This window comes from Westerdykella ornata (genome assembly GCF_010094085.1).
Source record: "Westerdykella ornata strain CBS 379.55 unplaced genomic scaffold EI97scaffold_21, whole genome shotgun sequence".
Lineage (NCBI taxonomy): Eukaryota > Fungi > Ascomycota > Dothideomycetes > Pleosporales > Sporormiaceae > Westerdykella > Westerdykella ornata.
The window spans coordinates 69,790-84,319 of NW_022986871.1; the positions used below are offsets into that span (position 1 = coordinate 69,790).

The 14,530-nt window shown below is 53.3% G+C and overlaps 5 protein-coding genes across 5 annotated transcripts in view; 2 read left to right on the plus strand and 3 right to left on the minus strand.

Annotated features, from left to right (window-relative positions):
- The window catches only part of EI97DRAFT_495436 (FabD/lysophospholipase-like protein), a gene marked incomplete at both ends in the record, with an annotated part of 3,875 nt that extends 872 nt beyond the window's left edge, over nt 1–3,003 (minus strand). The window contains 9 exons of the mRNA XM_033802431.1: nt 66–335; nt 369–389; nt 423–1,374; nt 1,429–1,624; nt 1,679–1,715; nt 1,771–1,805; nt 1,865–2,445; nt 2,492–2,734; nt 2,780–3,003. Of these exons, the coding sequence (XP_033651726.1) occupies nt 66–335; nt 369–389; nt 423–1,374; nt 1,429–1,624; nt 1,679–1,715; nt 1,771–1,805; nt 1,865–2,445; nt 2,492–2,734; nt 2,780–3,003 (2,559 nt within the window). The remainder of the gene's footprint in view (nt 1–65; nt 336–368; nt 390–422; nt 1,375–1,428; nt 1,625–1,678; nt 1,716–1,770; nt 1,806–1,864; nt 2,446–2,491; nt 2,735–2,779) is intronic.
- Nucleotides 3,004–5,955: 2,952 nt separating this feature from the next.
- On the minus strand, nt 5,956–7,223 carry EI97DRAFT_130415 (uncharacterized protein). Its single transcript, XM_033793113.1, has one exon. The coding sequence runs from the start codon at nt 6,793–6,795 to the stop codon at nt 6,022–6,024; it is 774 nt and encodes a 257-aa protein (XP_033651727.1). The 5' UTR covers nt 6,796–7,223; the 3' UTR covers nt 5,956–6,021.
- On the plus strand, nt 7,046–7,991 carry EI97DRAFT_381922 (dienelactone hydrolase; the record flags this gene model as incomplete). The annotated part of the gene is made up of 4 exons (XM_033795825.1): nt 7,046–7,163; nt 7,232–7,403; nt 7,457–7,604; nt 7,659–7,991. 4 exons carry the CDS (start codon nt 7,046–7,048, stop codon nt 7,989–7,991), a joined length of 771 nt encoding a protein of 256 aa, XP_033651728.1.
- A 1,680-nt stretch (nt 7,992–9,671) lies between these two features.
- EI97DRAFT_460319 (SAE2-domain-containing protein) lies at nt 9,672–12,131 on the minus strand (the record flags this gene model as incomplete). Its single annotated transcript, XM_033801103.1, has 3 exons — nt 9,672–11,884; nt 11,931–11,963; nt 12,011–12,131. 3 exons carry the CDS (start codon nt 12,129–12,131, stop codon nt 9,672–9,674), a joined length of 2,367 nt encoding a protein of 788 aa, XP_033651729.1.
- A 217-nt stretch (nt 12,132–12,348) lies between these two features.
- On the plus strand, nt 12,349–14,421 carry EI97DRAFT_435297 (uncharacterized protein). The gene is made up of 2 exons (XM_033798824.1): nt 12,349–12,510; nt 12,584–14,421. Exons 1-2 carry the CDS (start codon nt 12,359–12,361, stop codon nt 14,295–14,297), a joined length of 1,866 nt encoding a protein of 621 aa, XP_033651730.1. The 5' UTR covers nt 12,349–12,358; the 3' UTR covers nt 14,298–14,421.
- Nucleotides 14,422–14,530: the final 109 nt, after the last annotated feature.

The following is a 14,530-nucleotide window of genomic DNA, read 5'->3' on the forward strand; positions in this document are numbered from 1 at the left end:
AAACCAAGCGCGTGCTGTGATGCCAGCCGATCAGGGTGAGTCTCTGCCAGCGTAGTCTCCCGGACCTTGACTACGTGCTCCAGCAGCCCTACGGCTTGCCTAGCGTGGCCTAAGTATCCTAGACTTATTGCCGCGAGATCCCATATCCGTATGTGCTCTGGTGACGGTTCCGACGGCGTGATCTTAAGAACAACATAGAGGCTCTCTAGCAACGACTTTAGCCTGTTATCCTCTCTCATCCTGTTCAGTACCCAGCCGCACTTCAGCAAGATAGGCAACATGGTCCCTGGTGGGCCAAACGAAAAGATCTCCTCGACACTGGGCGGGAGAAAAGACTGCATGTGCGGTCGCAACTGCCTCTCGTACACTTGCCACGTCTCTGACTCCTCCTGCGACAATGCAAGAATGCATCCTGCACTCACCCACGCCATCTGGTGCTGCTCCTGGCCCAGCCGGTCTTTCGCCCACGCATGCACGAGCGGATGCATCGACAATCCGTCTAGGTCGTCCAAGCGGTGTCTTGTCACCAGCGAAAGCGAGGCAAGCAGAGCGCTGGCTCTGTTGAGCCGGTGGTCATCCCACTCGTCTGTTTGTCTGTCGATAAACTCAGGCAGCTGGGATACGTGCCATCGTCCAAGAGCCTCCATCTTGTCTGTCTGGTCGTCGTTGGCCTGAAGCACCTGCCGAACTCCTTTCCACGCGCCTGGAAAGACTTGAAGTGGCAGCACGCTAGAGTGTAGCATCGAAAGGACCCCAAGCAAGTCTAACGCGTCTCGGCCCACTTCATCCTCAGAATCGTTTAGCACTCTGACAGATGCTTCAAAAGTCGCGTAAACATGCCGATACCTCGACTGCTGTTGCTTAGGATAGTGCTTCAGCAGCCGCTCGTGCAGCCGCTTGTACTTTGCACAATACTGGTCTAGTCGATAGTACCCTTCTGCAATATACGCCCCTGCCTGGATCAGCGCAAGCGTATGTGACCCTAGCAGCTCCACGATAGCCTTCGCCTGCTCTTTGCAAGACTGCCACGACGCTTCTGGCACGCGGGCGGCTTTGAGCAGAAGCTGCATCGAGTGCTCTTCCTCCAGGCCCTCGAGCGCTTCGGCAGGAAGCGTGCTGTACTGGCTGCACTCAGGGACGCGCGACGTTATGATCACTGCGCCTTGTGTGCCAGACGGAGTGTACGCTGCATAGTCGAATGCTGGATCGTCAGCGTTGTCTAGGACAAGCAGCCAGCGTTCCTTTATGTTTGCAAGCGCCTGGAGCGACTCGTCGATGCTCTCGGCAGACGATCCGAGCGCCTTTGCGATGGCCAAGAAGCCGTTCTTGGCAGTCGACGGGCTGCTTACGTCGACCCAGAACACGCCCCAAAAGCTGTTGGCCGTTAGCAGAGGCACTGACACGAAGCATAGCTAAGCTGCAACGCACTCTTCTCGCATCGCGTCTGCGATCTTAAGGCACACCTCGCTCTTCCCCATGCCGCCTATGCCCGTAATGACCAGCCTCTTCTGCTTAGGCGTGCCTGGCTCGTTGCGCAAGGCGCTTTGGATCCGATCTGTGAGCTCAGCGCGCCCAGTGAACAGACTGTTAACTGGACAGGGCACTATCCAGTGCGCGTTTCCCCCTACACAGGTATTAGTCTAAGCATACTCGAAAAAGACAGACATGCATCGTTCACCTCTCTGCCGTTTTGTAATGCACCGCATCGTGTACTCCTGTATCGGTATAAGCTAAGAATCTTTACTACGCCCTAGACACTGCAGTGCTTACACTAATAACCAGGCTAAAAGTTGACTCTGTTCTGCCTGTGCAGCATTAGCGCTAGACTGTCTAGCGATCTAGGCAAAGTCATCAAGATACACACTCTGCTTCTGCTGCAGGTTCTTAATGCAGTCCCGCACCCGAAACTTCTGCGCTTGGTGTCGCAGATACTCGTCCGTTGCTGCTTCTATCCTGCCCTGTTCCTTGTACTCAGCGAGGCCGACCTGCTGGAGCCCCTGATCGACGTTGAAGCGGAAGTACCGCTTCTCATCGTAGTGTTTAGCCCATCGCGCGATGAACTTCCTCTCCGTCTCCTCCGTCTCTGTCGCGATCCCCACTAGGCTCCTGGACAAGAACTTGACGATGTCATCCTCGAGCGCCTTCTTGCCAGGGTTTCCCGTGCCGATCGAGACGAAGCACTTGACCAGTGGCTTTAGGTCGCCTGTATCACCGCTCCAGATGTTGGCCGCCTCGCCCTCCACCTCGTCCACAGGGTTGTTCGCGCCCAGCGCACCGTCCACAAACTGCCGCGATCGAATCGAGATGGGGTTGAAGAAGCCCGTCGCCGCAGACGTCGCCAGCGCGGCCTCGCAGATGGTCGCTGGGATCTCGCCCTCGTCGGGTAAAGTGTAGCTCCTCAGACGTGTGACGCCCGCAGTTTCCGTTGCTGTCGCGCAGACGAACCTTGTGCTGTGTCAGCAGGGGCCGCGCATTGGTGCAGTACACCTACGTGCGACATCCACGATCCTTGCCATCATTGAAAGCGTCTGTTGGAGAAGCGCCGTTGTTAGACACCACATCTTCTATAGCGCTTTTCAGCTTCGCCGAGTCGAACCGCGCCTTCACTTTCCCGCTCCAGCTGACAGGAAACCAGCTAGACTTCTCCTCAAATACAGTCTTCATCAGCTCGCTGTATGATGCGATGCATGTGTCTACATCCATCTCTAGCCGGCCAAGCATGATGGCGATAAGCCTATTCTGTTAGTTGCGTCTCGCAACTATGCAGTCGCCCACCTACCCGCCCGTGCTTGTGCCACCGATGAGGTCGAACACCTCGCATGGCTTTACTTGAGGAAGGCCGTCGCTTTGGCGCTGGTGGTTCAGTAGCGCCATGAGACTCTTGAGGATGTAGAGGGTCGACAGCCCTCGCACGCCACCGCCGTCGAGCGACAGCAGACAGAGGCCGGTAGTGTTGAGTGGGTTGGGCTCGCCGCCGTACTGGGTCGCGAGGTACTGCACCATCGCGATGTTTTGTCGTCAGATGTGCTTGTTGGTTGTGGAGCGTGCAGGGACAGCCTGACAGTTTAAAAGGTGGATGCGTAGCGAGCGTCCATCATGGGCGAGAGTCTTTTTCGTAGGCTGGCAACAAGGCTGAGGGCTGGGCTGCGGGCTAAGCTGCGGGCTGAGAGCTGAGAGCTGAGGGAGGTGCGCTGTATAGGACGACGAGCAGGCCGTCGCAACACACGCTGGAGATGGTGACCTGCCAGTGGTGCTGCGAAGCGCCGCCGAATGCAGCGTCTAATTCAATGTAATTTTTAGATATAGCCTGTAAGTTGTAAGAACATCAGTTGTTGATAATGCTGCAAGGTGCTTAACCACGACTACGCTGTAGAGAAAGGTTGAAGCAGGTGCAAAGCTAAAGTACCGGTACCTGTTGTTCCCCTCGCTACGCAGGGGGAGGGGGGAAAGGTTAACGTTAGCTGTTCGACGCGGTTAACGACCTTTCTTTTGCGCTGGCTGCTCGCGTTATCGTTAGGGATATGTTTGATCATATTAAGGAGCGATACCAGAGATTCTGATGATACTGGGGTTGCAGGCGTTGGCATCGATTCGTATTGCGGACGAGACTCCACGCTGTTGTTAGCCTTTGGGATAATCAGCTCGGCAGGTGGTTTTGGCGTATCTGCAAGAACTCTGCTAGGGTTGAAAGGGAATAAACCACTTCCTCGCCATGCTGCGAGGATGTTCCTCTTCGTGAGCACCGTTTCCCTTGCAGGGCTGTACAAATAAGTAAAATGCTGCTTGCCGATTGTGCCTACTCCGCCTCGATCCATTCGTTCGACCTGATCGTGGTAGGCTGCCTTTAGCGGGCCAAATGCTGCGACATCACAGGGCTGGAGCCTGTGGGATGTGTGGGAGGGGAGGCGGCATAGGATGATATTGTTTTCGAAACAGAACTCCAAGATTTCGCACATCTCGTGCGTACCAAAGCCATCCCATGTAAGGAGCCGCGGTCTGGTGTTAGCTCGACATTTAGTTTGGGGATCGAACACCTGCTTGAGCCACTGCAAGCTGATATAAGAGTCGGTAAATCCAGAGTTAGAGCAAGCATAAACCCAGCCAGGAGTGGGATGTGTAGTCCAGTTGGCGCGGTGGGTTGAGGCAGGCCAAATTATCATAGGGTTCAGACACCTACCATCGACGGAGATACACTCAACAGCAGTTACCATCGTCCGCTTGACGCAGGCACCTCTATAGCGTTGTATATCGTCCATACCAACAAGGACCCTAACGGAATTCAGCATACTTAGCATCACTCCAGTCTCGTCCATGTTATAGACATTCTCTGGAAGGATACCCAGCTTGCGTAGCTCCGCCCCGATCACCTCAAACCAGTAGACGACCTTATCATAGATATTATATCGGTTCCAGTCCTGTGGCTTGTTCTTCCTTGCGACGAGCTCTACTCGACGTGTCTCAAACCGCTTAGCCCAGCTGTAGTGCGGAGGCTTGAGTGGCCTGTCTGCTTCGGGTCGGTGGCGGGTGACACTAAACGCTATCGCAGGTATATACTTCACTCGCACAGGTTGTCCTAGAGCACCACACTGTGTTAGGAAATTGGAGACGGCCTTCTCTTCGTATGGATAGAGGTACTGTTGGTCTGCGGCTTTCGCTTCTTTCGAGGGTCGACCACGCGCATGAGCATAAAGGGTAGCAAGAGGAAGGTTGAAATGCACTGCTCGGGCAGGGACTGTGTCAGGTATACCTTCAGGAAGGGGTTCGACTAGTGCTCTACTGGCTTTATCCATGGTAGCTCACTGTGGTACTGTAGAAGTAAGTGGAAGGCAGCCAAAGCCAGCGAGTGTTCGTGATGCAGCCAGGCAGCGAACAATGAACTAGACACCTGTCTATTTCCAGCTTGGCAAACAACGCAAACACCCTAGCACTACGCCACAAATGACTAATAGCGCTGAAGTTCGATACGGTGGATTCATTACACTAATTTAGCCGAGCTATGCTAAAATTATGCTTCGGCAGAAGGATACCCTCTTTGCGCTCGGCGAAAATCCCGGATTCCACGACCATTAGTATAAGAGGCCTAAGACCCTTAGAAGTTGATTCCTTTATGACTAAACGACCGTACCATAGTCCCGAAATCTAGAGCCTTGTCAATACTCGTTGTTGAACAGCGTTTAGCGTCCAGAGCGGATTTGGAGGCGATGACGAGACTGCTAATAGCACTACCAACGGTACGATATTTTCTCCCATACGCTGACCTTAGGTGAAGAAATAGCTATAGACGATAGTGTATCTTTTGTAGCTTGATAGACCTGTGTAGACAGAAGCAAGATAGCTTGGTAATAGAAATGTTATCGTTACGGGGTACTTCTCGCTACGTGCTGAGAGATATTACCCTGTTTGTACGAGCACAAGGTTGTACTCAGATCTACGAAAGCGTTCCTCTAAATACAACAAGGGTCAAGACTACCGGCTCACAAGCAGTTCAGTTCGTAACGAGATAGACCGCGTACATTGAAACGTAATGATTTTGCTACCGTTTTCGCATTACTCTCCTATAACCTGGGTTTTACGCTCCCGGCGGCAACGGCACACTGAAGCATCCCACGTACGCCACTGTCCTCTCCTCATTCACACTAGGTTGACCCAGCACATAGGTGGTCTGCAAAGCCTTATACTTCCCCCCAACATTGATATTTAATCTCGTGTTCTGCGTTACTCCCGACCCAATCCCATCCTCCTCCATGTAGAAAGGTGATCCGTCGTCTTGTCAGATGGTAAGCCAGTTTATGGACATCTCATCTAGGACTGAAGAGGAGGACTGGGAGAAACTGTCTATACCGGTACTGTCTGAAGATATGTGGCTAGTGATTTTGCAGTGGCTAGTGCCCTGCACAGCCTTGGTGCCCAGAGAAGGAACATCAAAACCGGTGTCAGGCCCCAGCCTCACACAAACAAGCACACACCTGAATACAATCAGTCAACCCATCTTCAATCAATCTTTCTGTCACCGTGACATCTTCAGATACCATCAAATCTGACACGTCTGCGGTGCCATAGGCGTAGATGTACGGTATATGGATCCTCGTTCCGTCGCCGTTGTTCACTAGAATTGGTGCAGCCACACCTCCCTCGATCGTAGCGTTGAACCCGGGACCGTAGATGGTGCCGCCGGTGATTACTTCCACGACGCGCGCCGCCTTCCACCATGGGGATGGGGCCGAGGCTTTTGCCGAGATTCACGGTTGCGCTGAAGAGGTATGTGAGGTTTGGGAGGAAAGTAGGCGTGGGGTTTGAAAGTGCCATTGCGACGGGGTTGGCGAAGTTCGACGGGATTTTCTGAGGTTGACGATACTGTATGGTATAATGGTCAGGTAGGGATGTGAGGGAAACCTCATGAATGTAATGCTGAGTATTATTCACTCGGGAGACTAAAATGGGCCCAGGGGACGTCTCGAAGTTGTTCTGATAACCGAACGCGATCGGACAAAGCGCGATCGAAACGTGAACTTCGTCAGAAAAGATGCCATAATCTGCAAATGAATTCACGTCGGGTTTCCAAATGGGAAATAACCAATGGGTTGGCTCGGATGGCTCAGCCGCGGAGGGTCCGATGGTAAGATCTGACGGTGTTGGGTGGGTCCCCGCGGACCTCCGATGATCGAAAACGCTATGTCCCTTAGGTGTTCGGCCATTGCTCCGAACAATGAGAATACGAAGAATGCGTATCAACACCATCGTTTTCCACAAGATCTTCAAGTCCGCACTCGTATTCTTGCAACAACCCGTCATCATGCCTCCAAGCTTTGGTTTTCCGAAGATAACCACGCCCACCCTGGGCTCCAGTCGGCTTCAAACTGCAGCTGCCAAGTTGGTTAATGACAGTCCTGCAGCACCGAGTATAAAGACGATCGTCAACCAAGCTCTCGTGTTGAGTCCACCATCACGAGCCTTTACGACGGTCGCCTCAAGCTTCCGCAGCAATCCTTGTTCACTATCCCAATCCCGACCTCCTCCACGAACCCATCACTGCCCCGTCGCTACCATGGCTACTATGCCGGCAACACATGGCCATAATGAGTCTTGTTGCAATATTCCACCAGTGGTCTCCGAGGACTATGTCCCCAAAGGCACCTATAAGCAGCTCGGTGGCATGAACACTTGTCAGTACCGCCCTTATCCCATTATCCCGTTCTGGAACCCCCTTGCAGCTGACGGGCAATTCACACAGATGTAACCGGGTCGGATGAGGCGACTAAGGGCATCGTATCCATATTCGACATCTTTGGGTTCGCGACTCAGACCCTTCAGGGCGCCGATATCCTAGCCGAGAGCAATCGAAACCAAAGCTACAAGGTGTTCATCCCGGATTGGTTCCATGGCAACCCTGTCCCGAATGAATTGTGAGTGTGTATCGCTGCTAAGAAGGCTGCACGGAATCTAACTAGGACCCAAGGTTCCCGCCCGACACGGAGGAGAAGCAGAAACAGCTAGGCGCCTGGTTCGCCAACAACGATCCACATGGCGTCGCTGCTGCACTACCCGAATACGTCAAAGCTCTCCAAGCTGCAAACCCTTCTATCAAGTCTTGGGGCATTCTGGGGGTGAGTCTGCGGACTAAATATCTCGAGACTAGCGCTGACCGAGGTTTCCCGCAGTTCTGTTGGGGCGGAAAAGTCGTCGAACTCGTCACTTCGTCCTCGTCAAACCCATTTACCGTTGCAGCCGTGGCTCACCCGGCGATGATCGATCCTAGCAGCGCAGAGGGCATCTCGGTGCCTTTCATTATGCTCGCGGCTGGGGAAGATCCAGCCGATGCGGTTGAACAGTTCAAGAACAATCTCAAGGTGCCGAACCACGTGGAGATTTTCGGTGACCAGGTCCACGGCTGGATGGCGGCGCGCGCTGATTTGTCTAATGCCCGCTCCAAAGCGGAGTATGCGAGGGGGTATCAGACCGTACTGAATTTCTTTGGCAAGCAATGGCAGTGAAAGGGACGTATTTCTGAAGTTGGATTTAGTATCGATAGAGTTATTTTTACATAATGCATAAAAGGGGATGCAGAATTAAAGCATAACGTGTCAGTGATAAGTTTATAGATACACGAGCAACCAAACCTAGTGTTGATTACATGTATCTACCAGCGTTGCCAACAGTCAGCTCTCCCGTAACTAGAGCCCTAAAATTTCTATCTACGGGGGAGGATTGCTCTAGTTCCTGCCTGTACTACATACAAAATTAGCATCTACAGCCCGTAGCCGTAATAGCTTAAATCTAAGAGTTAAAGCTACGGTACAGCGTAACTATAGGAGAGCTGTTAGCTACAGTAGTAGAACTATTCGCCTGTCTCTGTTACGATAAGGCGTACAGCTTGCAATAAAACACCCCTCTTACAGCTCTCCGCGTACAAAATAGTCCTGCTTAGATATCTTACAAAGTTTAGATAGGGCACTGTTAGGTAGCGCCTACTACTGTAAGCTGCTAGCTGCAACACTAAGATTCTAGCTAATTAGTAGTTATAGCAGTTACAGGAGCCTTCCTACACCTACGGACTGTATTACCTACGGCAGGGCCTATTACCAGCTCTTAACTGCTTATCTAAGCCGTAACCCGTAGTAGATACGGTCCGTAGTACTGACTGTTGGCAACGCTGGTATCCACCGCATCATACCTTCCCTCTGCTCACAACCCTGTCATTATCGTTAACTTCCGGCCCTTTATATCAACTTACCTCTGTTCTTCTATGACGCTGTAATCTGACTTCATGGAAATCCACCAGGATGCACACCCAGTAGCGTAGCGTGTATATAGGTAACTGCACGTTCGGACCCCCAGCGAGTGTCCGGGGAACGCCGGTAAATAAGAATTTTAAACCCGTTGTTCGCCTAGTGGATTCCTGTATCTGCTGTTAATCCTTGCAAGATTCGTGATGTAACTAAACCGATGGTCCACGCAGACTCCCTTCCCATCAGTCACCGTTGGTGTCAGGGCAGAAGAACACATCCGTTAGCGGAACCCTATTGCAACCAAGATATAACCGGCTGATAAGTCTTCAACTGATCGCTGCTTGGAATCAGATCATAATACGATCTCGAAACGCTCATTCAACCGCGTGAATCATTGAAGTTAACTCGATACTCTCAGGAATACCCGTCAGTAACACTCGATGCCCCGTCCTCTTAGTACGTATTAGGGCTACTTCTATATCTCGCTTATAAGTTCTGCCTCCTTGCTACGGCGAGTTTTCGCGCCTTCTGTGAGTCTCACTACAGAATCTCAAATGTCCCATTACCGCCTTGCACCAGAGCATCGAGAAGACTAAGTTCCTGACAGCCACCGCTTCTTGCCTTATTTCCGTACCTCTTCATACGAATACCCTGACTTGAGAACCCCTTCATTAAACAATATCCTGTTAGCGGGGTTGAGTGGTCAAGTCAAGTGGTACATCCAAGCCCGACCTGTTCACTTGAATTGCTGCGACCCAAAACGCCTCTTTCTCCGGCGGCGGCTACGAACTCGCTGTCTCCGTCTTCAAAATGATACGTCCGTCGAACCCTGATGGTTAAGCAGCACATAGCCTTCTTATTCCCCATCCTCTTCACTGAAGTATCTAGTCATTAGGTTATCCAGAAACCCTATAGCTCCATCACCAAACACATCCGTTGACCTCCCTACTCGTCCCTAAAAATCCACCGTCCCCCTCTCCTCATCGCCTCCGCCCTCCTCTCCGCCACAACCTTCCTCTCCAATGCCTTCGCCTTCTCCACATCCTCCCTCTCTTCCTGTGTGCTCGGGAAATCCACTCTCCAAAACCCTGGTGGCGTATTATGCCTCTCGTACGCTTGCCGATGCCTCCCATACTTATTGGCAAAGTCCCGCGTCCGTGCCTGCAAGACGAGTTCCCGGCGCTCCGATGGCGTCATTTGCGTGAGTTGGAGGGTATCATACGCGTCGCCTAGGTAGTCTTCTAGAAGCGCTTCTTCCTGGGAGGCAGATAAAGGGGCAGCAGCATCAGCGAGGGAGCGGAACGTCGAGCCGCAGCATTCTTCCCGCGTGCAGCCGGGGAGGCAGGCGCGGTCTGCGCGCTTGCGGACCGTTTCGGCGAAGGCGTAGCTGTAGCCTTGGTTGTACTTGGGGTTAGCTTTGAAGTCGGAGAGTTTGAGCTCGTGGACGGGTTTGTCGCGGAGGCGGATGGGACGCTGGGCCGAGGTGTGTTTGGATGGAGAGTGCTTTGGTTCTGAGTTAGGGTTTTTACGAGGTTGGAGCACAGGGGCAAATTTCGCGGGTGCAGGTGTGTCATCGATATCAGAGGTTGTCGGTTCTACATTTTCGATGTTCGATCGTGCAGTAGTGGGCGTCTTCGAGGCACTGCTGGCTGGAGTCCGGGGATGTTTCGCTGCTCTGATTTTCTGGTTGATTTTGGCCCTCGCGGCCTCGGGCCTCAGGCGTCCACTCTTGCCATACAGAGGCGGGAGTTCCTCGCCTGATTCGGTTAGCAGGTTAAATTTCTCCGAATAACGAGCAGCTGCGTCATCTCTCTTACGCCTCTTCAAGGGAGTATGCTCATCATTTCTTGCCGTCATCCGAGTGTTCGCGTCGATGGGACGAAGAGGTGGAGGGTCCGGTGCCAGTTCCGGTTGCTGTTCCTGCTCCTGTCCAAACGGTTCACTGTAAGCTCTGACCTCAAGCGCGTCTTCAATATGAGAAGCGGGCAAACCTGCAGCAGTGGTGCCGCCTTGGACTTCTTGAAGGTTCTCCTCCTTGATGAAAGGTTCGCTTATTGATCGCTGATGTCGCAATGTCGCCGGCCTCACCGGATTTCGAAATCTTTTCCTACGTGGCGTGGTTATTGGGCGAGGTCCTAGCTCATCCAAGTCGAAGGTCTCTTTGCGGAGCAGCTTATGCGCCGTCAAAGGAGCGGGTGGACTGCTGAATTGTTCTTCCTTCACTCGAACAGGGTTCTTGGGTGTTCCGATAGGGTCGTTGTATATCGGATCCTTCCGCTTACGCTTCAGGGACCTTTCGGAGACGACTTCAGGCGTGTCGTCGGACCCGGGGTTGGGGGGAGGTGGCATCAGCTCTGCGGCAGTCTCATTCTCATCGTATTCCGTTTGACTGGATGTGATCCTTGCGGAGGATTGGTCCGCGTTGCTGATAGAAGGAAGTTCATCTCCGATAGTAGCCATCTCGGCGTCTTCGAGCGGACCTTGCTGATGGTCAAGATGCGGCTGGAAAGAATGGGGGAGCTCGTCCACATCCGCATGCGCACTTGCGCCGTCATGATGTCTGGGATCCGGTGACTGACGGTTGTCAAGACTGCGTCGAATCGGAGCTGCGAGGCTGATGGGACCTGGCGAGCGCTCAACTGGATGAAGGGGTGGTGGAGATTTCATACCGGATGACACTGGACTGGACGGTATAGCAGGACGAGGTGGCAGCTGGTTGGTGGCAGCTGGGGGAGCCGAGTCTTCCTTCTGCTTTGCTTGCACCTTCAATCTCTGCTCTTTCGCATGATTCCGGTCGCTGTATCTCTGCCATGCCCTCACGCTTTCTTTCATCTCCTTGTTCTTCTGCATGACCGTGACATTCTTCCTTTCGAGGTATTTTATGCGCTGCATCGCCTCTTGGTGTCTCTTGTGTAAATCTTCAAACCTCTGCACAAGATCGTGATATTCTTCCTTCGAGACAGTGGCTCCGGCGTCATCGTGGGATGCATGTGCTCGATGTGATGGTCTACTTGCAGGACCAGGGTTAGTTGATGCTAACATCTTCTGCTCCAACCTCTCCAGCCTATGCAGAAGGATGCTGTTCTCCTCCGTAAGACGCGCATTCTTGACAAACTCGTCATTCAATCGCTCAGAAATGACGCGTTCCTTCTCCTCTCCTAATCCCATGTTATGGATGGATCGATAACATGGCAGTAGACATACTCTTCTTCAATTCAGCTTGATGCTCTTCCTCCCCTGCCACAGTCAGTATCCATTATATACCAAGTCCCAGGGGATCTCACTCCTCCGTAATTCCTTCTCAGCATTCTCCAGCAGTCCCTCAATGACATCATCGCGAAAGCGGTCGCAACGACGCGTCAGATCCTCCTTCTGCTGGCTCAGCCATGTACTAATATTCGCCATATTCTTCGCGTATGCATCAACGCGTTTGTGCCACTGGCGGCGCGTGGGAGATTGGAAATAATGAATCGGATGCGTGTTGTTGTAGCCTGGATGGAGTCAGGAACGAGACGCGCTAGCGCGGTATCATGTGATTTTTGGTAACGCTAACCTGAACCGACTTAGCGTATCTTAGGAAGACTATCACGCCCCGCCTCATTCACCATCTCAATTAACGACGCAGTCCTATCATGAAGCGTGCGCGGGAGGCGGAGCCCTCAGAGGAGAGGCCTGCGAAGATTCGACGTGTGCCCGCAGTCGACAGGCTCTCCAACCTCAGTGACGAGCTCCTGGTGCGCATACTTTCCTTCGGAACCGTATCCACCCTCCTCACAGTGCAAAGGTATGTGGCGTTCACGATACCTTCGCAACCCAGTACAGAGTATAGCATATGCTAACACTGCTAACACATCCAGGGTATCCAAGAAGTTCGGGCGCATAGCACTGGACTCCGAACTCTGGAAAGCCGCCTACTACAATCAATTCGTCCTCCCGCGCGCATCGCGTATATCGGGGATCAAGCATGCCAAGGACGGAGGAGCGTCGGGGTATCTGCGCTACTCGTCGAAGCTGTCCAGATGGCTGGATGATGGGCACTTGGTGAAGAGGGGGAGCACAAATTGGAAGCATCAGTACAGGCTGCGGTACAACTGGGCGAGAGGGAAATGCGCCGTCAGCGAGATTGTGGTTGCGGATCGGCCGCCGGAACCGCCGCTGCTCGTCATGATGCAGCATGGATTGATATATACGGCGGATTCCATGTCCGGGCTGCGCGTGTGGAACTCGAAGGATGGACGGGAGATCATTGCATCGACGGCGTTGGTCGATCTTGAAACTACGGCAGCACGTCTCCCTACAGCCATGGCCGTCGACTCTTCCGCCAAGGGGGGAGTAAAACAGAAAGTGGTCGTAGGCTTCGAGGACGGCTCATTCGCCATCTACGCCCTAGAAAGAGAAGAGGGAAACCTCATCACCCTCTTCAACCACCCTTCATCCTCAAACGGGATGCTCTCCGCCGTGGCCTACTCCTCCCCCTATCTGTTAACCATGACGGAAGACCACATCGTCTCCCTATACAGCTTCCAAGGCCAGGAACAGGCCGTTTCCAACCCCCTCGATCCCCCAAAACTTCTCTACTCCCTCAGATCCCACACCGCCTGGCCACCGGTATCCCTATCTCTCCGCACCAACGCAACGAGCATGACGGCCTCGATAGCCTACGCTCTCCCAACCTACCTCTCCGGCTGGACCGTCGGCATCCAGGAAATGCGCCTCTCCCACACGGGCGACCTCCTCGCCTCGCGCCTGGCCACCGCAGCAGACGGTTATTTCCAGCCCGTAACCGGACGGCCGTCTACACTTTCATCTCACCGAACGTCACCAACCTCCCAACCCTCTTCATCCTCATCCTCCTCATCCTCCTCCTCATCATCATCAACGAACAACACCTCCCCCCCTTCCCCCCACCAACCAACCTCCATGTCCTACTCGCACCCCTACCTCCTCGTCACCCACCCAGACAACACACTCACCCTCTACCTCGTCCGCTCGACGTCTTCCTCGCTGTCCATTGGCGCGGGGACCCGCCTGTGGGGCCATACCTCGTGCGTGTCTGGCGCGCAGGTGGGCGGGCGCGGGAAGGCCGTGTCGGTGAGTCGGTTGGGGGATGAGCTGCGGGTTTGGGATCTGGAGGGGGGTTTCTCTTCTTCTTCTTCCTCTGTGTCTTGTTTTTCGTTCTCGTCGTCCTCGACGGTGGTTTCTTCAGCGGTGAGGGGGAGGAGAGGCGCGGATGGCGATTTTAGCGTTAGGGTGCAACCTTCTAAGGGGAGACTGTTTCCGGCCTCGGCGGCAGTTGGCGGGGAAGGAGTAGGAGAAGGAGATGGGGCAGGTCATGAGTCGTCGCCGTCGTCATTGCGGGAGAGTTATTATGCTGGGGGGCTGAAATTTGCGCTCGAGCAGAAGCATGGGTTCGATGACGAGATGGTTGTGAATCGGGGGTGGGTTGGGTTCGATGAGCGGAATGTGGTTGTTTTGAGGGAGAGGAGGCGCGCTGGTGGTTGCGGGGATGGTGGTGATGGGTGTGAGGGAGGTGGTGGGCAGCAGGCGCTTGTTGTGTATGATTTTGCTTGATGACTTTGAGGGTGTTTGGATACTTTGGAGATTTTGGAGATTTGAAACTCTTTCGAATTTTGTCTTGGAAATGTGGAAATCAAAGTATGTAGCTGGCAAGGAAGGACCGAGTATATGCGATCCACTTAACCTCCCTCTCTATGGCGGTGATTATAAGACAACTGGTCGGGTGGGTTGCACTTTGTACATGACCATCTATATCCAGATTCAGTGTCCATGCCATCCCATGGTTT